The sequence below is a fragment of the Oncorhynchus kisutch genome, linkage group LG5 (assembly GCF_002021735.2).
Source record: "Oncorhynchus kisutch isolate 150728-3 linkage group LG5, Okis_V2, whole genome shotgun sequence".
Classification (NCBI taxonomy): Eukaryota; Metazoa; Chordata; class Actinopteri; order Salmoniformes; family Salmonidae; genus Oncorhynchus; species Oncorhynchus kisutch.
Genome location: NC_034178.2, coordinates 52,835,223 through 52,862,662, shown reverse-complemented (window position 1 = coordinate 52,862,662; position 27,440 = coordinate 52,835,223). Strand labels below are relative to the sequence as shown.

The 27,440-nt window shown below is 40.5% G+C and overlaps 2 protein-coding genes and 1 long non-coding RNA gene across 5 annotated transcripts; 1 reads left to right on the top strand and 2 right to left on the bottom strand.

Moving 5' to 3' along the window:
* Positions 1 to 17,811, bottom strand: LOC109891237 (GTP-binding protein REM 1-like). Of its 2 annotated transcripts, none has more exons than XM_020483624.2 (5): positions 17,623 to 17,811; positions 16,452 to 16,810; positions 3,735 to 3,817; positions 2,102 to 2,309; positions 1 to 1,344 (listed from the first exon to the last, which is right to left on the bottom strand). In XM_020483624.2, exons 2-5 carry the CDS (start codon positions 16,783 to 16,785, stop codon positions 1,067 to 1,069), a joined length of 903 nt encoding a protein of 300 aa, XP_020339213.1. In that variant the 5' UTR covers positions 16,786 to 16,810; positions 17,623 to 17,811; the 3' UTR covers positions 1 to 1,066. The 2 variants fall into 2 exon arrangements, with proteins under 2 accessions (XP_020339213.1, XP_020339214.1); XM_020483625.2 differs by lacking the exon at positions 17,623 to 17,811 and adding an exon at positions 16,944 to 17,534.
* On the top strand, positions 17,710 to 23,851 carry LOC109891239 (uncharacterized). Its single transcript, XR_002255505.2, has 4 exons — positions 17,710 to 17,821; positions 23,184 to 23,264; positions 23,622 to 23,716; positions 23,800 to 23,851. It is a non-coding gene; the product is annotated as an uncharacterized LOC109891239 (long non-coding RNA).
* Positions 20,279 to 27,086, bottom strand: LOC109891236 (uncharacterized protein C20orf96). Of its 2 annotated transcripts, none has more exons than XM_020483622.2 (10): positions 26,650 to 27,086; positions 26,273 to 26,453; positions 25,962 to 26,098; positions 25,367 to 25,525; positions 23,601 to 23,700; positions 23,099 to 23,256; positions 22,904 to 23,005; positions 22,475 to 22,561; positions 22,150 to 22,268; positions 20,279 to 20,571 (listed from the first exon to the last, which is right to left on the bottom strand). In XM_020483622.2, the coding sequence occupies exons 1-10, from the start codon at positions 26,704 to 26,706 to the stop codon at positions 20,511 to 20,513; spliced, it is 1,161 nt and encodes a 386-aa protein (XP_020339211.1). In that variant the 5' UTR covers positions 26,707 to 27,086; the 3' UTR covers positions 20,279 to 20,510. The 2 variants fall into 2 exon arrangements, with proteins under 2 accessions (XP_020339211.1, XP_020339212.1); XM_020483623.2 differs by having other exon boundaries at positions 22,140 to 22,268; positions 26,650 to 27,062.
* Between the last annotated feature and the right edge of the window lie 354 nt (positions 27,087 to 27,440).

The window sequence follows — 27,440 nt, the reverse complement described above, 5'->3', positions numbered from 1 at the left end:
TCTTTCATTTCTTTCAAATATTTTATAAAAGCTTTTAAAAATAGCTCATTTTGATCCTTTAATAATACTCTGAAGGCGTTGCTTACAGAAATGTAACATACCTTAAATTCCAGTGCAGACAATGGTAAAGTGGTAATACATTTCCTACTGCTTTATTTCCGCATAAAAATCCTTGACATACTGTATTTACAAACTCAAAACATAATTTTGTACAAAAGTGATTATTATATCTCTCTCTGCCCAACGTGGACACAAACACTGACATTGAAGAACTCAACACTTCTTTGGTCTCTTCAGGACCATGTCATCATACAAAGGTGTTTCTTGACAGTGGTCAATCAGACCACGCCTCTTCAAAAGCGTCCATGACAGTTTCACTGTAACACCCTACTGGTCCTTCCAGTGTAGGAGGTGCTTGTAAAAGAAGATGAGGATGGGATAAACCTTTTGGAAAGTTTACGATGGTGTCGATTTCCAAACAACATCTGGGCTCACAGACAGAACAGTCTCAAACCAGACTTGAGCTCTCTTGGTAGAGAGAAACATCATTGCTGTAGAAGAAGCTCCACTGATTCCTCCTAATACATCACTGGCTCCCATAGTGCAAAACCTTGAAATCAAGTAGTCAGTGAAATCTGTGTAAAGTACCTCTGTGGACATTGCTTTCCTCATGGCAAAAATACATCATACAGTGCATTCAAATAATTATTTCATACCTCAATAATCTTAGAAAACCTTCTCAAAAAGAGACAGAAAAAGGAGTTTAAATGTCAGATCTGTGTCTGGATACACTGGTCTAGGAATCTATTTAATTAGATGTAAGGCAAACAGTTGATAAGGTGTATGTTGAGCAAACTCATTCTCAGGAAATCTGGGATATAGCAACAAAAAGTCTCAATTGCCTCACATTTCCGCAACCCAATTGCTTCTAATGGGTGAAATAAATAGAAAATAACAAACAATGTTCTTCCCCTTTACCACAAGGGGATTGTTGGGGCAAAGAGGAGCGTTGGAGTCTGCAACCACTGACGGCGTGAACCACTTGTTGCACGCCACACAGCAGCCATTACAGCACAGCCAGGTCGTGGCAAGACTTGGCGCGAACCTTCAGCGCCATCTTCTTGTTGTTCTTGGCCACAAGGCGGTCTAGAAAGCGGCGGGCCTTCTTGGTGAGGCTCTCCTTACGCTTGTAGACGGAGCGCCGGCGCTCGTTGGTCTCCTTGCTGTCTCGCCGCAGGCGAATCTGCCGGACGATGCCCTCGAAGAGCTCGTGAACGTTGTGGTGGAGCGAAGCAGATGTCTCTATGAATTTGCAGTCGAACACCACAGCGCATGCACGACCCTCTAGGAGAGAGCAGAGCACAGAGGAAGAAAGGGTCAAACGAGAGGTCTTTAAGTGTGAGAGGTCGACATTAGATTAATGTCTGGGTCTGACAACTTGGTCTGACAATTTAAAATAAATAAAGAAGCCACACAAGGCAACCAATACATGTACCACGTTTTTTTTGCAGAGGATTATATACACAAAATGGACTCGTTTCCATTCCATTGGTCCTCTATTGGTAGGCAAGTGGCTGCAGGGAAAAACAAGTGACATGGGCACTCTGTGCCATACATTCAATCATACACAATGTCCACATATTTAGAAATATACAAAAAAAATCCCTGAATCAGGTGAAACTTCTAACATAAATCCATTTGATCCATTGCTCCAGAATTAGAACAAGCTTATTCTCACCTGCAGAACAGCTTAAATATTAAAACATTGACCAAATCATCAAGAATTATAGTGACATTGTTAAATACAGTGTTAGTGTATGAGATGTGTGCTGTAAATCCAACTCTTGGAATGTTAAATGAACAGTCCACAGTCTGTCGTGAGGACTGCAACATTTGATATGTGATTTCAATGTTCTGTAGTTTTGACTATGAAGTCCACAGAAAATGCAACACAAACTGTTGTAAGCCAAACTATTTTACTCTCTATTATAAGCAGAGCGCTGCTCATATTGCTTAAATGGCTGTCATCAAATCACTGTTCAGAAGAAGATATGGAGAGATGCTTTAATGATAACATCATTATCATTGGAATCAACGTTACCTTCTACAGCCACTTCTCTGGAGCGGACCAGGTCACTTTTGTTGCCCACGAGGATGATGGGAATGTTCTCGGCCTGCCGTATGCGCCGCAGCTGGATGCGTAACTCGGAGGCACTCTCGAAGCTGGTGCGATCCGTGATGGAGTAAACTATGACGTAGGCGTTGCCCACCTGCATACAGTAGTCCTGGACCCACTTCTGATCTTCCTCCTGAGAGAAACAAATGAAAACTGTTATCCAACAGAAATAAAGTTCAACATTCACCAACAATAGACATATTTGGGGGCTCGTCAGGATCTGGACTTTGATATAGCATGTGTTCTTTGATGTTATCATTGAAGCCAACCTTGATGTCAAATATAACCTTGTCCATTTAAAAGATTAGTGATGGTCTACATGAAGTTTTAACTTCCGTATTCGAAAAAGGGTAAATGCAAATTGTGACAGACGGACCCAAGCGGATTTCTATGTATTTGTGAATACAGAACTCTGGTTTCCAGGGATGGTCATTGGTCAAACATACAGTACATCTATCTGACTTTCTGCCTCTAAAAAACACTTGGTGCCCTTAAACACAGTCAAACCACTGTCCTTATAGACATCATTATGTCATTTTATCTCCTCTTACCAGGTACAGACAAGTCAACACGCAGCCTGGCCTGCATGCTTCACTCCCCAGCTGTAATCAATACTGGAGTAATTAGGCCCCACAGCCATCAGTGTCCTATACAGACGCTTGCTCCATACCACTGGAGCCATGCACCACTCACTGACTCCAGCACAACCAGGATTCACCCCACTTTGGGGGGTGAGTCAATGGGGTATTGCTACAGGCACACAGAGTGAGCACATATATTTTTCCACAATGACGGGTTGCCCTTTAGGTATCATAGTTGTTTTGAAGAGAATAGAATGGAGGCTTATTGTTTCAGGCAATAGAGAATTTTTTATTTTCTCTACGTCAGTGTTTGTGTTCTCTTGAGTGCCATCAAGTACACAATGTATATTTTTAGGGAAATTTTACCCCTGTTTTCTCTCCAATTTCGATCTGGTCTTATCGCTGCAACTGCCCAATGGGCTTGGGAGGCGAAGGTCGAGTCATGCGTCCTCCGAAACCCACCAAACCGTACTTCTTAACACGCACCCGCTTAACCCAGAAGCCAACTGCACCAATGTGTCGGAGGAAACACTGTTCAACTGACGCCCGAGGTCAACCTGCAGGCGCCCGGCCCGCCACAAGGAGTCGCTAAAGCGTGATGAGCCAAGTAAAGCCCCCTCGGCCAGACCCTCCCCTAACCTGGACGACGCTGGGCCGATTTTGGGACTCCCGATCACAGCCGGTTTTGACACAGCCAAGGAACGAACTTGGGTCTGTAGTGACGCCTCTAGCACTGCGATGGAGTGCATTCGACCATGGGCCACTCAGGAGGCCCCATACACCATGTATCTTGAAGGTAAACAAACTAAATAGATGAAGTTATAGAACTTGGTTTTTCCTGTTTTTGTTGTTAAAATTAGTATTTTTTCTACCTTTTTTACTTTGAAAAGAGTCTTGTTGCAAGAAGACATCATATTCACTACTACTGTGCAATCCATTTTTTGTTGACAAAACCAGGTTCATGGTTATTGTCGTACCTGTTTCTCGTTCTCCCAGGTGTCCATGACGATGAGGATGGTCTCCTCCCCATCCACAGTCATGGTTTTCTCATAGGTGTCCTCTAAACCAATAAACAATAGCCAGGAAAGAGATTAGAAATATGTTATTATTTCATACGGTACGTTCCTCAATAATGTTGGAAAACATTCTAAAAGGAAGACATAAAAAGGAGTTGAAATAGTTACATCAGATGGTGGATAGGCAAGAAAAAGTATGTGAACCCTTTGGAATAACCTAGACTTCTGCATCAATTGGTCATAACATTTTATCTGATCTTCATCTAAGTCACAACAATAGACAAACACAGTCTGCTTAAACTAATAACACACAAACAATTATATGTTTTTATGTCTTTATTGAACACACCGTGTAAACATTCACAGTGTAAGGTGGGAAAAGTATGTGAACCCTTGGTTTTAATAACTGGTCGACCCTGCTTTGGCAGCCATAACCTCAACCAAACGTTTTCTGTAGTTGCAGACCAGACCTGCACAATGGCCAGGAGGAATTTTGGAACATTCCTCTTTACAAAACTGTTTCAGTTCACAAATATTCTTGGGATATCTGGTGTGAACCGCTCTTTTGAGGTCATGCCACAGCATCTCAAATCGGGTTGAGTTCAGGACACTGACTGGGCCATTCCAGAAGGCGTATTTTCTTCTGTTGAAGCCATTCTGTTGTTGATTTACTGTGTTTTGGGTCGTTGTCCTGTTGCATCACCCAACTTCTGTTGAGCTTCAACTGGCGGACATATAGCCTTACATTCTCCTGCAAAATGTCTTGATAAACTTGGGAATTCATTTTTCCTTCCATGATAGCAAGCTGTCCAGGCCCTGAGGCAGCAAAGCAGCTCCAAACCATCATGCTCCCTCCATTATAGGTTACAGTTGGGATGAGGTTTTGATGTTGGTGTGCTGGGCCTTTTTTTCTCCACACAGTGTTGTGTGTTCCTTCCTTCCAAACAACTCAACTTTACTTTAATCTGTCCACAGAATATTTTGCCAGTAACTCTGTGGAACATCCAGATGCTCTTTTGCGAACTTCAGATGTTTTTTTTGGACAGCAATGGCTTCTTCCGTGGTGTCCTCCCATGAACACCATTCTTGTTTAGTGTTTTACGTATCGTAGACTCGTAAACAGAGATGTTAGCATGTTCCAGAGATTTCATTAAGTCTTTAGCTGACACTCTAGGATTCTTCTTAACCTTATTAAGCATTCTGCACCATGATCTTGCAGTCATCTTTGCAGGACGGCCACTCCTAGGCAGAGTAGCAACAGTGGTGAACTTTCTCCATTTATAGACAATTTGTCTTACCGTGGACTGATGAACATCAAGGCTTTTTGACATACTTTTGTAACCCTTTCCAGCTTTATGCAAGTCAACAACTCCAGTTATGCATTAGGGGGCGCTATTAAACATTTTGGATGAAAAACGTTCCCGTTTTAAACAAGATATTTTGTCACGAAAAGATGCTCGACTATGCATATAATTGACAGCTTTGGAAAGAAAACACTCTGGCGTTTCCAAAACTGCAAAGATATTGTCTGTGAGTGCCACAGAACTGATGTTACAGGCGAAACCCAGATAAAAATCCAACCAGGAAGTGCCGCATTTTTTGAAACCGCCTAATGCCAATGACTCCTTATATGGCTGTGAATGAGCTACGAATGAGCTTACATTTTCCACGTATTCCCCAAGGTGTCTACAGCATTGTGACGTCTTTTTAGGCATTTCCATTGAAGAATAGCCGTAAGGGACCATATATAGCATGTGGTCACATGGTGTCTCCCGCAGAAAATCTTGCGTAAAATACTGAGGTAGCCATTTTTCCAATCGCTTCTTATGAGAAACCAATTGCCTCGCCGGATATATTATCGAATATATATGTTAAAAACACCTTGAGGATGGATCCTAAACAACGTTTGCCGTGTTTCTGTCGATATTATGGAGCAAATGTTGAAAAAAGTTTGCCGTTATAGTTCTAGCATTTTCCGGTCGATTTCTCAGCCAAGCATGATGAAGAAACGGGAGCTATTTCGCCTACAAAAATAATATTTTTGGAAAAAAGGAACATTTGCTATCTAACTGGGAGTCTCCTGAGTGAAAGCATCTGAAGTTCTTCAAAGGTAAATGATTTAATTTGGTTGCTTTTCTTATTTTTGTGAAAATGTTGCCTGCTGCCAGCAGAGCCTAGCATAGCATTATGCCATGATAAACTTACACAAATGCTTGTCTAGCGTTGGCTGTAACGCATATTTTGAAAATCTGAGATGACAGTGTTGTTAACAAAAGGCTACGCTTGTGTTTGAATATATTTATTTCATTTCATTTGCGATTTTCATGAATAGGAAACGTTTCTAGGGGTATTTATGTCCGCTGCGTTATGCTAATGCGTTTGAGGCTATGATTACGATCCCGGATCCGGGATTGCTCGTCGCAAGAGGTTAATCTTGGGTCTTCTGAGATCTCTTTTGTTCGAGGCATGGTTCACATCAGGTAATGCCTCTTTGAATAGCAAACAAACATTTTGTGAGTGTTTTTTATAGGGCAGGACAGCTCTAACGAACATCTCCAATCTCGTCTCAATGATTGTACCCCGGTTAGCTGACTCCTGACTCCAATTAGCTTTTGGAGAAGTCATTAGCCTACGGGTTCACATACTTTTCCCAACTTACACTGTGAATATTTCAATTATGTATTCAATATAGATGAGAAAATACAATAATTTGTGTGTTATTATTTTAAGCAGACTGTGTGTTTGTCTGTCGTTGTGACGTAGATGAAGATCAGATCTAATTTTAGAACCAATTTATGCAGAAATTCAGATAATTCCAAAGGGTTCACATACTTTTTCTTGCCACTGTAGTGTACAAATTGTAACCTAGTTGGCCTGCTACTTTTGCTAAACATTCAACATCGATTAAGCCTAAAACTAACTACCGTAATTTCCGGACTATAAGCCGCTACTTTTTCCCACGCGTTGAACCTAGCGCGGTTTATACAATGACGCGGCTAATTTATGGATTTTTCCCGCTTTCACAAGATTCATGCTGCCAAAAAACTGAGCACCGTCACATAATGTGACGTAAATCGAGCACGCTCAAACTTCCCATCATTCTGATTACGGTAGTCATTTTGTCACCTTCATCATGGCAAAGACACAGAGAAATGCATATGATGCAGCTTTCAAGTTGAAGGTGATCGATCTGGCTGTTGGAAAAGGAAATAGAGCTGCTGACAGCGTGGAGCATCGTCAAGAAATCCACTATCATCAACGGGTTTCGAAAGGCTGGACTGCTGCGTGTTGAAGAGGGCAGCGATCCAACATCGGATGAAGCAATTCTGAGGCTATTCAACTCCGACACCGAAGGAGATGACTTCAGTGGTTTCAGTGCACAGGAGGAGGAAGATAGTGACCAATGACTTTCTTGGTAGGCTACTGTTGTAACAAAAATTAAAGCCGTGTTTCGTTAAAGCCTATTTATTTTTGTTACAAGCCGTGTTTCGTTAAAAGGCTGTGTAAAGTTCATTTGTTTCAATGTACCGGTAGGCACCTGCGGTTTATAGACAAGTGCGGCTTATTTATGTACAAAATACATATTTTTAAATAATTCAGTGGGTGCGGTTTATATTCAGGTGCGCTTAATAGTCCAGCAATTACGGTAAACTAACTAGACTAAACATCACTTTCAATGGAAATTCTCAGTTGAACATGCTTTTTAGTCCAGGGCTAGGCTTAGTCTGTGTCCGGGAAACCACCCCTACATCTTTTTGTAGACACAGAAAGGACTTTTACATGTCACCTCCTACTACTATATGTCTACAATTGGTTGCAGTCAGCAGGTGTGAAGTCATTTGGAAATATCTCTCTATATATGAGACACACACACACACACACATAAAGAACAAGCCCAGATTATATATATATATATATAAATAATCTGGGCTTGTTCTTTATGAATGGAAACCTGATGGAGACCTAAGGCTTGAAACCTTGTAGACTGCTGTCAATAAACCACATGGGAGCATACACATGTATATCAGTGAGCTGAATCAGATGTTTTTCTTATGATGTATAATTTAGGCCATTTTAAGCTTATCTGTCTTTAGTAACTAAAATATGAAGGTGTTTTGCAAAGTTGGTCAAATATATTTGACATTCAAGAACTCTACTGATGTGTTTTTCCCTACCTACCTATAAAAGGTGCTATGGAGTTATTACACTTTCACTACCATCTCATGATCATGGAGTTATTACACTTCCACTATGACCATGGAGTTATTACACTTCCACTACCATCTCATGACCATGGAGATATTACACTTCCACTATGACCATGGAGTTATTACACTTCCACAACCAGCTCATGGCTATAGAGTTATTACACTTCCACTACCATCTCATGACCATGGAGTTATTACACTTCCACTACCATCTCATGACCATGGAGTTATTACACTTCCACTACCAGCTCATGACCATGGAGTTATTACACTTCCACTACCATCTCATGGCTATGGAGTTATTACACTTCCACTATGACCATGGATTTATTACACTTCCACTACCAGCTCATGGCTATAGAGTTATTACACTTCCACCATGACCATGGATTTATTACACTTCCACTACCAGCTCATGGCTATAGAGTTATTACACTTCCACTACCATCTCATGGCTATGGAGTTATTACACTTCCACTACCATCTCATGACCATGGAGTTATTACACTTCCACTATGACCATGGATTTATTACACTTCCACTACCAGCTCATGGCTATAGAGTTATTACACTTCCACTACCATCTCATGACCATGAAGTTGTTACACTTCCACCATGACCATGAAGTTATTACACTTCCACTACCATCTCATGACCATGGAGTTATTACACTTCCACTACGATCTCATGACCATGGAGTTATTACACTTCCACCATGACCATGGAGTTATTACACTTCCACTACCAGCTCATGGCTATAGAGTTATTACACTTCACTACCATCTCATGGCTATGGAGTTATTACACTTCCACTATGACCATGGAGTTATTGTACTTCCACCATGACCATGGAGTTATTACACTTCCACTACCATCTCATGACCATGGAGTTATTACACTTCCACTACCATCTCATGACCATGGAGTTATTACACTTCCACCATGACCATGGAGTTATTACACTTCCACTACCAGCTCATGGCTATAGAGTTATTACACTTCACTACCATCTCATGGCTATGGAGTTATTACACTTCCACTACCATCTCATGGCTATGGAGTTATTACACTTCCACTATGACCATGGAGTTATTACACTTCCACTACCATCTCATGACCATGGAGTTATTACACTTCCACTATGACCATGGAGTTATTACACTTCCACTACCATCTCATGACCATGGAGTTATTACACTTCCACTACCATCTCATGACCATGGAGTTATTACACTTCCACTATGACCATGGAGTTATTGTACTTCCACCATGACCATGGAGTTATTACACTTCCACTACCATCTCATGACCATGGAGTTATTACACTTCCACTACCAGCTCATGGCTATAGAGTTATTACACTTCCACTATGACCATGGATTTATTACACTTCCACTACCAGCTCATGGCTATAGAGTTATTACACTTCCACTACCATCTCATGGCTATGGAGTTATTACACTTCCACTATGACCATGGAGTTATTACACTTCCACTACCATCTCATGACCATGGAGTTATTACACTTCCACTACCATCTCATGACCATGGAGTTATTACACTTCCACCATGACCATGGAGTTATTACACTTCCACTACCAGCTCATGGCTATAGAGTTATTACACTTCACTACCATCTCATGGCTATGGAGTTATTACACTTCCACTACCATCTCATGGCTATGGAGTTATTACACTTCCACTATGACCATGGAGTTATTACACTTCCACTACCATCTCATGACCATGGAGTTATTACACTTCCACTATGACCATGGAGTTATTACACTTCCACTACCATCTCATGACCATGGAGTTATTACACTTCCACTACCATCTCATGACCATGGAGTTATTACACTTCCACTATGACCATGGAGTTATTGTACTTCCACCATGACCATGGAGTTATTACACTTCCACTACCATCTCATGACCATGGAGTTATTACACTTCCACTACCATCTCATGACCATGGAGTTATTACACTTCCACTACCAGCTCATGGCTATAGAGTTATTACACTTCCACTATGACCATGGATTTATTACACTTCCACTACCAGCTCATGGCTATAGAGTTATTACACTTCCACTACCATCTCATGGCTATGGAGTTATTACACTTCCACTACCATCTCATGACCATGGAGTTATTACACTTCCACCATGACCATGGAGTTATTACACTTCCACTACCAGCTCATGGCTATAGAGTTATTACACTTCCACTATGACCATGGATTTATTACACTTCCACTACCAGCTCATGGCTATAGAGTTATTACACTTCCACTACCATCTCATGGCTATGGAGTTATTACACTTCCACTACCATCTCATGACCATGGAGTTATTACACTTCCACCATGACCATGGAGTTATTACACTTCCACTACCATCTCATGGCTATGGAGTTATTACACTTCCACTACCATCTCATGGCTATGGAGTTATTACACTTCCACTACCATCTCATGGCTATGGAGTTATTACACTTCCACTACCAGCTCATGGCTATAGAGTTATTACACTTCCACTACCATCTCATGACCATGAAGTTGTTACACTTCCACCATGACCATGAAGTTATTACACTTCCACTACCATCTCATGACCATGGAGTTATTACACTTCCACTACGATCTCATGACCATGGAGTTATTACACTTCCACCATGACCATGGAGTTATTACACTTCCACTACCAGCTCATGGCTATAGAGTTATTACACTTCACTACCATCTCATGGCTATGGAGTTATTACACTTCCACTATGACCATGGAGTTATTGTACTTCCACCATGACCATGGAGTTATTACACTTCCACTACCATCTCATGACCATGGAGTTATTACACTTCCACCATGACCATGGAGTTATTACACTTCCACTACCAGCTCATGGCTATAGAGTTATTACACTTCACTACCATCTCATGGCTATGGAGTTATTACACTTCCACTACCATCTCATGGCTATGGAGTTATTACACTTCCACTATGACCATGGAGTTATTACACTTCCACTACCATCTCATGACCATGGAGTTATTACACTTCCACTATGACCATGGAGTTATTACACTTCCACTACCATCTCATGACCATGGAGTTATTACACTTCCACTACCATCTCATGACCATGGAGTTATTACACTTCCACTATGACCATGGAGTTATTGTACTTCCACCATGACCATGGAGTTATTACACTTCCACTACCATCTCATGACCATGGAGTTATTACACTTCCACTACCAGCTCATGGCTATAGAGTTATTACACTTCCACTATGACCATGGATTTATTACACTTCCACTACCAGCTCATGGCTATAGAGTTATTACACTTCCACTACCATCTCATGGCTATGGAGTTATTACACTTCCACTATGACCATGGAGTTATTACACTTCCACTACCATCTCATGACCATGGAGTTATTACACTTCCACTACCATCTCATGACCATGGAGTTATTACACTTCCACCATGACCATGGAGTTATTACACTTCCACTACCAGCTCATGGCTATAGAGTTATTACACTTCACTACCATCTCATGGCTATGGAGTTATTACACTTCCACTACCATCTCATGGCTATGGAGTTATTACACTTCCACTATGACCATGGAGTTATTACACTTCCACTACCATCTCATGACCATGGAGTTATTACACTTCCACTATGACCATGGAGTTATTACACTTCCACTACCATCTCATGACCATGGAGTTATTACACTTCCACTACCATCTCATGACCATGGAGTTATTACACTTCCACTATGACCATGGAGTTATTGTACTTCCACCATGACCATGGAGTTATTACACTTCCACTACCATCTCATGACCATGGAGTTATTACACTTCCACTACCATCTCATGACCATGGAGTTATTACACTTCCACTACCAGCTCATGGCTATAGAGTTATTACACTTCCACTATGACCATGGATTTATTACACTTCCACTACCAGCTCATGGCTATAGAGTTATTACACTTCCACTACCATCTCATGGCTATGGAGTTATTACACTTCCACTACCATCTCATGACCATGGAGTTATTACACTTCCACCATGACCATGGAGTTATTACACTTCCACTACCATCTCATGGCTATGGAGTTATTACACTTCCACTACCATCTCATGGCTATGGAGTTATTACACTTCCACTACCATCTCATGGCTATGGAGTTATTACACTTCCACTACCATCTCATGGCCATGGAGTTATTACACTTCCACTATGACCATGGAGTTATTGTACTTCCACCATGACCATGGAGTTATTACACTTCCACTACCATCTCATGACCATGGAGTTATTACACTTCCACTATGACCATGGAGTTATTACACTTCCACTATGACCATGGAGTTATTACACTTCCACTATGACCATGGAGTTATTACACTTCCACTATGACCATGGAGTTATTACACTTCCACTATGACCATGGAGTTATTACACTTCCACTATGACCATGGAGTTATTACACTTCCACTATGACCATGGAGTTATTACACTTCCACTACCAGCTCATGGCTATGGAGTTATTACACTTCCACTACCATCTCATGGCTATGGAGTTATTACACTTCCACTACCATCTCATGGCTATGGAGTTATTACACTTCCACTACCATCTCATGGCCATGGAGTTATTACACTTCCACTATGACCATGGAGTTATTACACTTCCACTACCATCTCATGACCATGGAGTTATTACACTTCCACCATGACCATGGAGTTATTACACTTCCACTACCATCTCATGGCTATGGAGTTATTACACTTCCACTACCATCTCATGGCTATGGAGTTATTACACTTCCACTACCATCTCATGGCTATGGAGTTATTACACTTCCACTACCATCTCATGGCCATGGAGTTATTACACTTCCACTATGACCATGGAGTTATTGTACTTCCACCATGACCATGGAGTTATTACACTTCCACTACCATCTCATGACCATGGAGTTATTACACTTCCACTATGACCATGGAGTTATTACACTTCCACTATGACCATGGAGTTATTACACTTCCACTATGACCATGGAGTTATTACACTTCCACTATGACCATGGAGTTATTACACTTCCACTACCAGCTCATGGCTATGGAGTTATTACACTTCCACTACCATCTCATGGCTATGGAGTTATTACACTTCCACTACCATCTCATGGCTATGGAGTTATTACACTTCCACTACCATCTCATGGCCATGGAGTTATTACACTTCCACTATGACCATGGAGTTATTACACTTCCACTACCATCTCATGACCATGGAGTTATTACACTTCCACCATGACCATGGAGTTATTACACTTCCACTACCATCTCATGGCTATGGAGTTATTACACTTCCACTACCATCTCATGGCTATGGAGTTATTACACTTCCACTACCATCTCATGGCTATGGAGTTATTACACTTCCACTACCATCTCATGGCCATGGAGTTATTACACTTCCACTATGACCATGGAGTTATTGTACTTCCACCATGACCATGGAGTTATTACACTTCCACTACCATCTCATGACCATGGAGTTATTACACTTCCACTATGACCATGGAGTTATTACACTTCCACTATGACCATGGAGTTATTACACTTCCACTATGACCATGGAGTTATTACACTTCCACTATGACCATGGAGTTATTACACTTCCACTATGACCATGGAGTTATTACACTTCCACTATGACCATGGAGTTATTACACTTCCACTATGACCATGGAGTTATTACACTTCCACTACCATCTCATGACCATGGAGTTATTACACTTTCACTACCATCTCATGACATGGAATTTTCGATGTGGAAAAAAATCATTGAGCCATGTCTTGTTTAGTCTGATGAGATCCTCCTTGCCGTCATGACAGGGAGACTAAAACACACTTTGGCCAAGAGTGAAAGAGCTTGTTACATTTTCCACGTTCAACTCTAACCTTATTGTAAAAGCCGCCCGCACAAGACAATGACAAATGGTCCGGCAAACCTTTTAGAAGTTGAGGTCGTTGAGTTGAAGTTACAATATAGGTCAAAACCTGTAAACAAGCAATCAAGTAATATGTCTAGTAATATGCCTACATTGGCATGAGTTGTAATCTCTTCGTAATGCTGTTCTGTCCTCATAAAATACTTGCCATTTATCACACCAGCTCTAAACTAACCAAGGAGTCCACTTGAAGAACAGTTCACTTGCTGCCAGTGTGACAAGCTAAGTGACAAGACACTAAAAATAACAATAACACCACCAGTCAGTGACAGGTTGAAAACAGATGTCAGAGCGGGTGGGGGTGGGGAGGTGTCATAGGGGAGCCCTTATCTTTCTGAAGAGCTGGGACACACACACACACAACTGCCATGTCAGCAGAACCTGAACCTAACCTCACCATCCAGCAAAGATAAACAAGAGAGCTGAGCCCACACATCCACCCCCTCTCTCGCTCACTAGAACAGACAGGGCAACCCCTCTCTGCTTCTTATCATTCATCTCTGTCCTGTTTGGGATAGCCTCTTTAGGAATTCCATCTGCTTACAATACCTCTCTCCAGTAGGAGTTCCCATCTTCTGTCTGTCTGTGTCTGCACATGCTTTGGCATTTGGCAAAATACATGTACAGTACAAAGATTTTGAAAAAGTTTTCCTCTAATCTTTTGGAAAAACACAGGCTATATCTATCTAAATTATGAGGTTATGGAAATACATGTCCCCACATCACCTCAGGAATTCTTTCCAGTAAAATAAACTTTACATCAGAATATCTTAGGCTGCGTTTACACAGGCAGCCCAATTCAAATATATTTTTTCACTAATTGGTCTTTTGACCAATCAGATCTACTCTGAAAATATCTGATGTGAAAAGATCTGAGGTGATTGGTCAAAAGACCAATTAGTGGAAAATATATTTTAATTTGGCTGCCTGTGTAAATGCAGCCAATGTGACCATATCAGTAACCACAGAGATGCACTGGGCCCAGTCAGTGCATATTCCAATTGCACACATTATAATAATCATGTAATATCACATTTGATGGGGGAACTCCATTCTCAGTTTATCAGAGCGTCTCAAAATGTAGCTCATTGAAAACAACCACTGAGGCTATTCCCTATTTCAAGGATCATCAACTAGATTCAGCCACAGGTAGATTTTTTCTTGAGCGGATGGTCAGGGGGCCGGAACATAATTACAAATAATTTGTAGACTGCAAATCGACGTCAAGAAGCCCAAACAGATATAACATTTGAACAAAACATAATCATTTCAAGCCTTGCTTACATTTATATACGATCACATATCTCTACTATGTGTGGGAATACTTGGAACAGATTTCAAAAATTAAAATCACTTGGTGCTGATGTACACGTGTTTTTACAGTCTTTTATGTTGAACAACTTGCAGGGGGGGGGCAAATAAAATCACCCGCGGGCTGGCAGTTGGGGAACCCTGTCCTATTTAGTTCACTACTTTTGAACAGGGCCCAGGGATCTGGTCAAAAGTAGGACACTATGCACTATGTAGGGAATAGGATGCAATTTGGGATACATCGTTTGAGAAATGACCAAACAGAACAGGGTCCTTCCTGGGTGGCGGTGTCAGTCAAACGATGTCCTGTCCCAGCGGGTCTCCCTGACACACAGCCCTTCTGACAGCTGATGGGTCTCTCCACAACAACAGGGCCACTCATAACATTCAGCTAGTCTGCATCCCAAATGGAACCCTATTCCCTTTATAGTGTACTACTTTTGACCAGAGCCCTACGGTCAAAAAAGTAGTGCACTATTAAAGGAAAATAGGGTGCCATTTGGGATGTATATTCAGCCAGTCACTCCCATCCACGGCCATCAGCAATGACTCGACACACACAGGTCACAACAACATGAACCTCTCACAAACGAATGAAGCCACTGTCTGTCTAGGCTACCCTATCATGCATGACCAAAAAGTTTCATTATTCATTTGTTTTCTAAATATTCTTAGCACTATTATGAAATGGAGAACTATAGAGAAATTGGTATTTTAAAAGGACAACCTCCACAAACCACATCACAGCTGGATGCCCAAATGCATGGGTCAATACAAGCTGCCAATCAACGCTTTGAGGTCACTCACTTCTACATGTGCCAGTTATAGGAGTTCCATAAATGTAGTTGTGACCGGTTAGCCAAGGTTATCAGGGATACGGCAATGTCAGAGACAATTACTGAAAGTCATTGTTAAAGAGATGCATAAATGAATTAACTAATTTAATAACCAATTAGTCATTAGTGGATTTTAATTAGGAGAAAATGAATTTCTTTTAGGTTACTGATAAGAGATTGACAAAAAAACGACCCAATAGTTGTGATAGTAGGCTATACACACCATAAATAGCCTTGTAATAATCATTGGAATTGTGTTTAGTAAAAAACCCACCTCCTGTATGGTCGTGAGCATCCTTCTCCTGTATGCCTGCAAAGATATTGGCAAGACTCGACTTTCCAACACCGTGGTCTCCTAGCAAAACAACGCGGTATAAACATTCTGCTCCCGAGCCATCCGAGTCATTGTCTGAGTCATCAGAAGACCAATTGGCGCGGCAGTGGAGAGACTTGTCTCCGGGATGGTATGAGGCAGACTGGCAGAGCGGAGGGTGATGGAGGTCGGCTGGCGGGTCTCTGTCTCTCGGCCCCAGCTGATGAGAGGCAGGGATAGGAGTACTTGCCCTTCTCCGCAAAGTCTCTTTGCCCTCTCTCTGGGTATGTGTCATCTTGGCGAAAAGGCAAAGAACATTCCTTAAAAAGAAGAATAGAGTATGCAGCATAATCAGGTGATAAAGTCATTCATTTACTATAGAACAAAAAATAGCACATATCCTACTGGAGTGAAAATAGCACTGAAACATAACATTGTCTTTCATTTACTCACAACTGTAGCCATGAATCTTCTAATTGTAACCAGTATTCTCCATTTCAGAGCAAAGCACAGACTACACCATAGCCTAGTAAAGTTTTCGCGCGTCGGAGAGCCGTGTGCACGCTGTCATTCAGTTCTTGTAACAAGACAAGCTTCCAATGTTTCAATCAGTTTTGTTACACTTGTATAGAATAGCTGATGGGACATTGTAACAGTATACACTGGAGTCATGGCAACAGCCTGCAAAGTTCCACAACCCTGTTAAAAATTTAAGAGTGGAATCAGGGGTCGCTCTCTCTGTTCTTCTACTCGCATCTTTCTGTCTCTCTTTCCTCTTTCTGTCTCCCTCTCCGTCTCGCACACGAACACACACACACACACACACGTTCAAAGGCATTCAGAGCCAATGTTTCAGATCACCTCCAGTGATAACACTAAGACGTAGCCATAGCGTAGCCTTACTTCAAATATTTGGAAAACTCGAAGCACCACTAACTTTGTCAGTCAACAACTAAATAATGTAATAAGGACGGCCGGCGGTTTAATCATTTCAATATAATATTTTTGCTGTCATGAACCAAAGTTTTCGTGAAAAGCTATTGCACTTCCTGTCCAACAAGTTGTTGGCTACATGGATATGGCGTATGTTAATTAGGCTAATTTATTTTTCCACCAATGGATAGATACTCACCCGTGCAGTAAATCCCGCTAAACGCATGTAGGCAATGCGCGCTTGAACACGCTGCGTGTTTTCAGCGGAGCAGGTCCTTTGATGATGCGCGTGCTTCGAATCAACCCTCATTTAATTTCCTCATTGCTGCTGCAACTTTTCCCGTGTGCGAGTTCACTTTAATCTCATTGAAGAACACACCCCGACTACATGACGTGAAGTAAGTCACTTCCTGTTCTAAACTGTTAGTGTTCTCTCTTACCACAATGTTGACCTCCACAGTGCAGACATACTTAAAAGGTTCCTATAATGTTTGCACATTGCCCACACAGGGCAACCACTGCTTTATATACAAATCTAGAAAATTACATTTCCTGAAGAAAATATGGTGTGCTTGCTAGGCTTGTTTGAAAGTATTTATTGTTGTGAAATCAGTTATAATAGTGGTAGTGACTACAGTAGTAATGGTAGTGACTGGTTATAGTTGAAAAGTAGGTAGATGTAAAAAATGTATTGATTTATTGGACAGGATAGCCTGAACATGTAAAATATGGTTTAGTGTCTCTAGCTTATACAATTCAAAAGTTACTGTTGGTAGGTTAAATTATGCTAATATATGTATATGTATAAAGTTATAGTTTTGAAGTTGGGGCGGCAGGGTAGCCTAGTGGTTAGAGCGTTGGACTAGTAACCGGAAGGTTGTGAGTTCAAACCCCTGAGCTGACAAGGTACAAATCTGTACAAATCTGCCTGTTCAAGGTACAATTCTGCCCTTGAACAGGCAGTTCTCAGGCCGTCATTGAAAATAAGAATGTGTTCTTAACTGACTTGCCTGGTTAAATAAAGGTAAAAAAATAAAAAGTTAGGATAGCCTGAATATGAGAACGTTGGTTTGGGGTCTCTATGGTTCAAGAGTTACTATTGGTGAGTTATTTAATGCAAATGTTATAATTGTAACAGTATAATTGATAAAAGTAAACCAAAAAATCAAGTTAGGATAGCCTGAACATTATTAGGTCAACATTATTATTATTATTTTTTACCATATTTTTTACCATCTGTGGGCTTTTTTTTTGCCATTGAAATGCATTGGGAGCTCATTTAAATATTGATATAGTTCCAAAAGTATAAATGCTGTCAAAAATATTTTATCAAGCAATCCGAATTGGGGCAGTCTGGACATTTGGTAGTTGGTTTCATGTTAATAACTTAACAATAAATCGTTTTAAGTGCTAGAGTGGGTTAAGGAAATCAAATAATACTATAAAAGTACATTTCCTGAAGAAAATGTGGTGGGCTTGCTAGCTTGTGAACAATCGATCGATAGGATAGGATAGCCCAGAAGTTGTTTTAGGGTCTCTAGCTTAAACGGTCCAAGAATTACTGTTGGTGAGTTATTTCATTACATTTTTTGCATTTTTTTTTACATAGTTCATAAAGGTTTTAGAGTAATTGAAGTTTGGATTGCCTGAATGTTTTATAGTTGGTATTCTAGTTTAATTGACCAAGGAGCAGGACCATTTTGATAGCAACCACTGTATTCCTATGGTTCTCATTCAAACCCATGTTCCAAAAGTATACATAGTATCAAATATCCTTTGACAAACAATCTAAGTTGGGGCAGTCTGAACATATCAACTTTGGTTTGGTGTTGATAACTTAAACGGTGTAGGAGGATATAGGTCTAGAATTTTGGGGAGGTTTAACATTCAAGTCTATGGGCCTTTTTTTGCCATTGAAATGCATTGGGAGCTAATTTAATATTGTTACAGTTCAAAAAGTAGAAATACTATCAATAATATTTTCTCAAGCAATCTGAGTTTGGGCAGTCTGGACATTTGGAAGTTGGTTTCGTGTTAATAGCTTAACTATTTTAAGCTCTAGAGCGGTCTAAAGAAATCAAATAATATGAGTGTGAAAGAAATCTAGAGTCCCCACCTAAATACCGAAATATGGGGACAGGATGTGTTTTATCCTTACCTCCATGTCTATTAGTAGAGTATTCTGTTTAGATTTGTCAAATCAAGCCCCAGTGTTGAACTCTTTATAAAGTACAGAAATATCTTCAAAGTGAGCCCAGTCTCCACTAAAAGCACTTGTATGCTGTATGCTGCATAGTTTGTTTGAGTAAAGCAGTACACACACACACACACATCTGTAAATCAGTTTTGTCCTAACACTGTGTGGGCAGAGTTCACACCCCTAGCCACAGACCAGAGCTCCTTCCCAGGAAGTTGTATTTTCTGATGCTTGGCTGAATGTTTTCCAACTGAAAAAAATAAGTAATCAAACCAGTCGGCCGTACGATTGCACTGAAAGCCAGCTTCTTTCCCACACTTAAGTAAATTACAGTCAGAGACTTCCCAAAACTACAGTTACAGGAGATTTGTAAAGAAAGGGAGGGTTTGAAGTGGTTACTCTCACTGGGGCACTTACTGTGGAGAAAAAAAGCAAACAACAGAACATATTCTAAATATTAAACAGGATTTTCTGTGGACCGGCACATTGAAGAATGTGATAATGGGCAGTAAATTACATTCAACTGGCAATTATACACTATCAATTATAGCGGAATGAAACCACACCAATAAACATATTATATGCTCATTGGAGAGGTTTTGATACAATTGCATATGATTCCACTGCACAAAAAAAAAGAGAAGAAATAATATGCAAAGGATTTGAAATTGAACCATGGAGGTATTTATTAGAAATGTTCACAAATGTTTATTGGCCCCAGTTGACTGGTATTACAATGCAGAACTTGGTTTAAGAAGATTGGGCACTGTAGTAGGAGAAGATGGGCACTCAGTATAACAGAAATTCTGGGGTTGTGCCAAGAAGAGCCCAGCAGGTTTAAATGCAGCCGAGCGACACACAAGTCGTGCCTCTCCTAGTCTGTCACACATCTAAATGGGGAGCCACTCCTCACGAGGGATGTTTAAGGTCACCTCCATATCCGGGGTGCATCTGGAATGAACACGACACACATTTAGAACCTTAATGCACACTGAACACCTTTTCCTTATGTACATACTAAGTATACATTTGGAAATGTTAGTTGCTTGTGAAGGCTTAATGCCATAAGGATGAAAGTATCTTGGTGCCATTACAAAGTACCCTTCAGAAATGAAGTGATGATTAAGTATCCGCTATTCTTGATGGATACCTACAATCCTAATGAACAAATAAACAATAAACATTGCACACAAAATGATACAGTACATGCACATCAAGTGTGTTCCCCAATTAACATCCTATGACAGATGTACTGTAGGCCACTTCAATTCTGATGTTTAAGACCTACATTTTCCATCCTAAAAATGGCCTATCTGAATGAGAACAAATGATTGGAAAGTAACATCTCTCATTGCCATAAGTAATTCTGAAATACAGAATAAACAAGCTGGCAGCCGTTTCCCTATGGAAGACTGTATCATATCACAGAAGAAGGGAAAAAAATAGGTAAGTTTAAATAAACATACTTTCTCCTCAAAAGTGACTAGAGTGCGAGAAATCAGTTGTATCTGTGTGGACTCACTATTTACCAGCCTGGAAAATTATGAGTTTAAATCAGTCGGAGGCAATACAGCTAATTCAAATTAGAACATCTGCATTTACAGTTCAACTTCATATTTATAGTAAACCTATCTTAGGCTTAAAACACGTCAGTGCTAAAAAGTTGTCATTGCTAAGTGAGATTCAGGAGGTTTTCCAAAAACATTGTAATTTCGGCAATACCCTAATTCAACATTAAATCTCCGTTGTATAAAATGTCACGTGAAATTAACGTATTCCCCATAGGGGAATATTTTATGGTTGAATATTTGATGAGTTGTAGGTATGAGGGATTTTCATGGTCTACAGCGTGGAGTGTCATCTTGCTTTGGAACAGGCTGGGGGGAAATTTGAGCACCTGATTAACCTTTAATGTCAGACTGGGATTCACTCCGCTCTGCTGTGCTTCTTCATTTAAATTTAAGATGGCGCTACAAGTCTGTTTTCAACCCTGGGTAATATTAGATGGTGATACCCCATTACTCTTTCCGAGACATCGATTTTGATGGAACAAGGAAGAGGTTAAATTCCTGTCACATGTCTATTAGTTCTGTCTAGATGGTTTTGTGACACTGATAAGATGTCAGATAGATAAACAAGCCAACAGTTCAGTGGGTATCGACAGTATATGGTTGGTATTATGACATTGTCAAACTCTTTGCCTAGAGTTCTCAATGTACTACTCTTTGCCTAGAGTTCTCAATGTACTACCCTTTGCCTAGAGTTCTCAATGTACTACTCTTTGGTAATAGTTTCTTAAAGAAAAGGCAAGTAAATTATCATTTGTAATTGTTTTAGTTTTAGAGATGCACTTTAGACAATGTGTCTTCAGGAAAGGTTAATGATGGGTGTTTTAAAGCCCCCCCTCAAGAACCTTTTCCAAAGCCAGATTGTCTAAAGTGCCCACCCTCATGGCATGGATTGGTGATATCACACAACCTATTAAGAGCAGCAGTGTACAGTAAAGTGCCTTCCATCACCTTGACATACTTATCTGATTTGGGGAAAACGTCTTGAAAGATGTCTTTCCTGATGTTGGTCCGTGATATTTGAAGTTCCTGGACACTCTTGATCAGCTCTCTGTTCTTATCTTCCAGCTCCGCAATTTCCTGAAATGTTGAAAGCATGAGTGAGTGACACAGAAAGGAAGAAAAAAATACCTTTTCAATTCCAGTCATTTTCCGATAATGCCATGGTAAAAATAAAAATGGGGTTATTTTCACATGATGATCTGTATGGAGTTAGAGTGAGTCTGAGTCCATTATGACTAGTTGAAGTATCAAATTGGTAGAACTTTCGTAATTATTAACCAAACCTTTTTGTGGATTCCAATTTCTTTTTTTATCGTCTGATTATGTGCGGCCATCAGTTTGACGACAGAGGGAATATATGAAACATTTTGCTGAAAACAGAGAGAAAGGAGTAAAGCCATGAGAAATGGTGTCAACATCTACCCCTGCCAATAAAGTTTGACTTTAGCTCATTACAAAACACCTCCACTGTTATTTTCACCTATAATCCAGATACGCTTCAGAAATAGACCTATGCTGATACTTACTGAATGTTTGTATAAAACATTTTAGCGGCAAGTGAGAATCATTCATCCACAAAGGATACAAAGGTCTATAGTTCTATGTATTATGTTTGTGTCGAGTGTGTGATAGAGGTTTATTTTTATTTTTATATACAGCAGTGCTGTGTGTCCAATTTTCCCTGAGGAACAATAAAGTAAATCCTATCCTACCTTAGCTATGACAGAGAGGACTTCCTGCTCTTCGTGTTGGGATCGTCTCTCCAGGTACACTATCTCTGTCTGGCACAGCAAGTTCACGTCCTCATTCTCATCCTGGAACCACAGGAATGAACAGCACACAACATATGAGACTACAGCCTATTGCATTCTATTGGAGGAAGTTGCCATTGAGAAAGACCTGTTGACCTGCTGTGTCTCTTTGAGTTTCTCAATCTCTCTCTTTATCTCTGCAATGCGCAGGGCCTTGACGGGGTACTCTTTATCCTTGTAGGTCTTCAGGGTGTGGAGCTCCGCCTGGGCGTTCACCAGCTCTGCCTTCACCCCCCTCAGCTGCTCATGGAGACCTGGCAAGGTAACACACCAAGGACTTACCCACAGACACTTCAATCATACATGAGGGAACGGCCCTGCATGCAAACACGTCTTCCCTTTTGAGTTCCCAAACACCAATCGACCAGATTTTCCTTGCACTGTCACATGCACACAACAATAATATTTAATATCGACATTCACAGGCACATTTACTGTAAAACAAAAGAGTATTCATAATTTACAAGCACACTTGACTTACTGTACTACTATATTTGCTTATGATTTATAATTCTCACTCTGCCAAAGGCATCTCAATTAATAAAAACTGAACTTTGTTGCCTCTGCATTTTACATTATTTATAATATCACCACTTACCTGAAAGTTTGTTCTTTGCAGCAGTCTCAGCCTCCTGGAGCTCTGTCTTGGCCTGCTCCATCTGACTGTGGCTCCAGCTGTTGAATGCAGCTATAGAACTCTTACAGAGAAACAGGGTAGACTTTATTTATTCAGGGTACCAATAATATGCTTCTTACAGTGGGGAGAACAAGTATTTGATACACTGCCGATTTTGCAGGTTTTCCTACGTCCTGGAGTGGCCTAGCCAGTCTCCAGACCTGAACCCAATAGAAAATCTTTGGAGGGAGCTGAAAGTCCGTATTGCCCAGCGACAGCCCTGAAACCTGAAGGATCTGGAGAAGGTCTGTATGGAGGAGTGGGCCAAAATCCCTGCTGCAGTGTGTGCAAACCTGGTCAAGAACTACAGGAAACGTATGATATCTGTAATTGCAAATAAAGGTTTCTGTACCAAATATTAAGTTCTACTTTTCTGATATATCAAATACTTATGTCATGCAATATAATGCAAATGAATTACTTAAAAATCATACAATGTGATTTTCTGGATTTTTGTTTTAGATTCCATCTCTCACAGTTGAAGTGTACCTATGATAAAAATTACAGACCTCTACATGCGTTGTAAGTAGGAAAACCTGAAAAATCGGCAGTGTATCAAATACTTGTTCTCCCCACTGTATATAATGGTATGTAATGGTACAAATGGTGGTATTGGTTTACTACATTACAAGAGTCTTAGTCCATCTTAACTTCTCAAGGAGAATATCAGGTTCTGAGATAACATAAAGAAAGGTGCTCACACTGCTATCGCCTACCCGACCGTTACAGCTGATGGTGATCTATAGTCTAACCGACCGTTACAGCTGATGGTGATCTATAGTCTAACTGACCGTTACAGCTGATGGTGATCTATAGTCTAACCGACCGTTACAGCTGATGGTGATCTATAGTCTAACTGACCGTTACAGCTGATGGTGATCTATAGTCTAACTGACCGTTACAGCTGATGGTGATCTATAGTCTAACCGACCGTTACAGCTGATGGTGGTCTATAGTCTAACTGACCGTTACAGCTGATGGTGATCTATAGTCTAACTGACCGTTACAGCTGATGGTCATCTATAGTCTAACTGACCGTTACAGCTGATGGTGATCTATAGTCTAACTGACCGTTACAGCTTATGGTGATCTATAGTCTAACTGACCGTTACAGCTGATGGTGGTCTATAGTCTAACCGACCGTTACAGCTGATGGTGGTCTATAGTCTAACTGACCGTTACAGCTGATGGTGGTCTATAGTCTAACTGACTGTTACAGCTGATGGTGATCTATAGTCTAACTGACCGTTACAGCTGATGGTGATCTATAGTCTAACTGACCGTTACAGCTGATGGTGATCTATAGTCTAACTGACCGTTACAGCTATCTATAGTTCTCTATAGTTCTGATCTATAGTCTAACTAAGCGTTTCCAAAACCCAGCACATTTAGTTTTTTTGCCCTAGCACTACACAGCTGTTTCAAATAATCAAAGCTTGATGATGAGTTGGTTATTTGAATCAGCTGTGTAGTGCTAGGACGAAAACTGTTCTTCTATCATATCTACAGTATACTTGGTACTTCTGTAGTTCTATCATATCTAGAGAATACAGTTACATACGAGTGCAGTAGAATAGACAGTGAGATGCTTGCCCAATCTATTTGCGTGAGTACTAGGACACAAGTGTGTCCTGTCGTCAATAGAGCAGATATAGAGGAATAGAATGACATAGATTCTATGTACTCACCCCTAATTTGTCATGCCGGATGAGGAATTCCCTGGCACTGGACACTGACTGTCTGTCTGTGCTGTCTATCTCCCCGGCCATACGGACATTGCTCTCCTGCAGCAATGCACAGTGCTTCTCCAGCTCCACTAGGGCCTTCTTCCTCGACATAATCAGCAACTGAAAGTGGTTGTTATTTGTTTATTTACATGTCAAATGAAATACCTTTCCTATTTATGCAGTATTGTGTTTTAAGTGTAGATCTTGTGGTCTGGTGCACACTTTATAACGTGTCTCTAAATCACACCTCCCTTGTACTTGATTGATCAATTAAGGTCACTAATTAGTTAGGAACTCCCCTCACCTGGTTGTCTTAATTGGACACAAATTAAAAGGAAATAATAAAAACTAGCAGAAACTATGCCGTCCATGTAATAATTTTGATACAGCTGGTCTAAATCTATTACTGCCATGGATTATTTCGTATGGCGTATTACTCCCTCTAGTGGTTGACTGTGGCTATCGACTTAACATGATGACAGGAACGTCTACTATTCAATAGCTGAGGATTTTACTGATCACTTATTTAATGTCTTGTGATATAGCCTATAAATACGTTCAGTGTTTTGATATTTTCTTGTTTCTTCAAAGTGATGGGGTCCAGCTTCACTCTTTCGTTCCTCCTCCGTCGAGAGAGTCGTCCCATAGATGACGCAGTGGACTCTTCATGGCCAGTGTTGTCGTGAGACTTCCCTGTCAAAGGCAAAACATGAACTCAACCAATTTAGTTAATTTCCCATTGACAATTTATGCCTTCTGCATCATATGAATCTGGATTTTCATTCAGTGAATCTTTTCATTCCAGCATGTCAACCTAATCTCCTCAATTTAACATATTTTACATTCAAAGATGAGTTCATAGTTTACCTGGCTTGTCGGTTGTTGGAAAAAAGTTATGGATGGTAGAGGAGGTCCCACTCTCCTCTCTCCCTGTCGCTGGATAACGCTCGCTTGGTGAGCCAGTAGTCTTGTTGTGCAGTGGGGGCAGAATCACCCAGGGAGGGGGCTCTGTCTTGCTCCTGTTGCATCTCTCCCACTTGCTGTAATCCTAAACAGATATTACTACTATGTATTGTGTGTGTGTGTGTGTGTGTGTGTGTGTGTGTGTGTGTGTGTGTGTGTGTGTGTGTGTGATTTATGTCTGTCTGTCTGCCTCTCTGTCTGTCTGTTTATCTATGGTTCTGTCTCTATCTTCTATGTATGTATGTATATATATATATATATCATCATGACAATGAACTTACCAATTTCTTGAAATCTTCCTTCAGTGACTTGACAAGATGGTTTGGCAGTACATTCATTATGTTTTTACATCAATACGTCGTAATAAATTGATTCCAAAGCTGAACTTGGAGCATAATAAGTCATTCTAACTTTTGAAATATAAATACGACTTGCAACCTTGCAAATATATCTGTAGTCTAGCTGCATAACATAAAAGTTACTCCCGAATGTTCTGTAACTTTTCTCTTCGTCATAGCAACCACATCGACGACGAAAAAGACCGCCACCTACTGGAACATGGCCGAAGCTATGGACGAAACATTCTGGATTCGAATTTGGGTAACCAAAAAGGCTACACTGAGCGCGGATTCGAGAGATAAACAGACTGTAATGAAACAGCAGGGAGCAGGTCTCGAACCCTCGAGCCCGAGGTCCGGCGCGCTATCGACTGTGCCGCAAAAGCATACTCGATTTCCGGGTTTATAAACCCAGGGTCGTTACAATACGTCCTTTGTAGCTTGCATTTAGTCTACATTCTAGTTCAACCATTTATTTTTAAACAAAAATAGTAAATACAAATTTAGCAAGTTGGTGTGACACAGCGATTTGCACTTCTCTGAAATGAGATAACACAATTCTTCCATAATAGGTTTTTTAATGTGATAAAGCATCGCAGAATGTCGGTGCAATCCGTACTCAATATCCGACAAAAGTTGAGTAACAATACAATGAAAATACAGATTGTATTTTACATGAATTAAAAGCACCACTCTGCAATATCTTAAATATAAATGTGCACAATTATATGAAT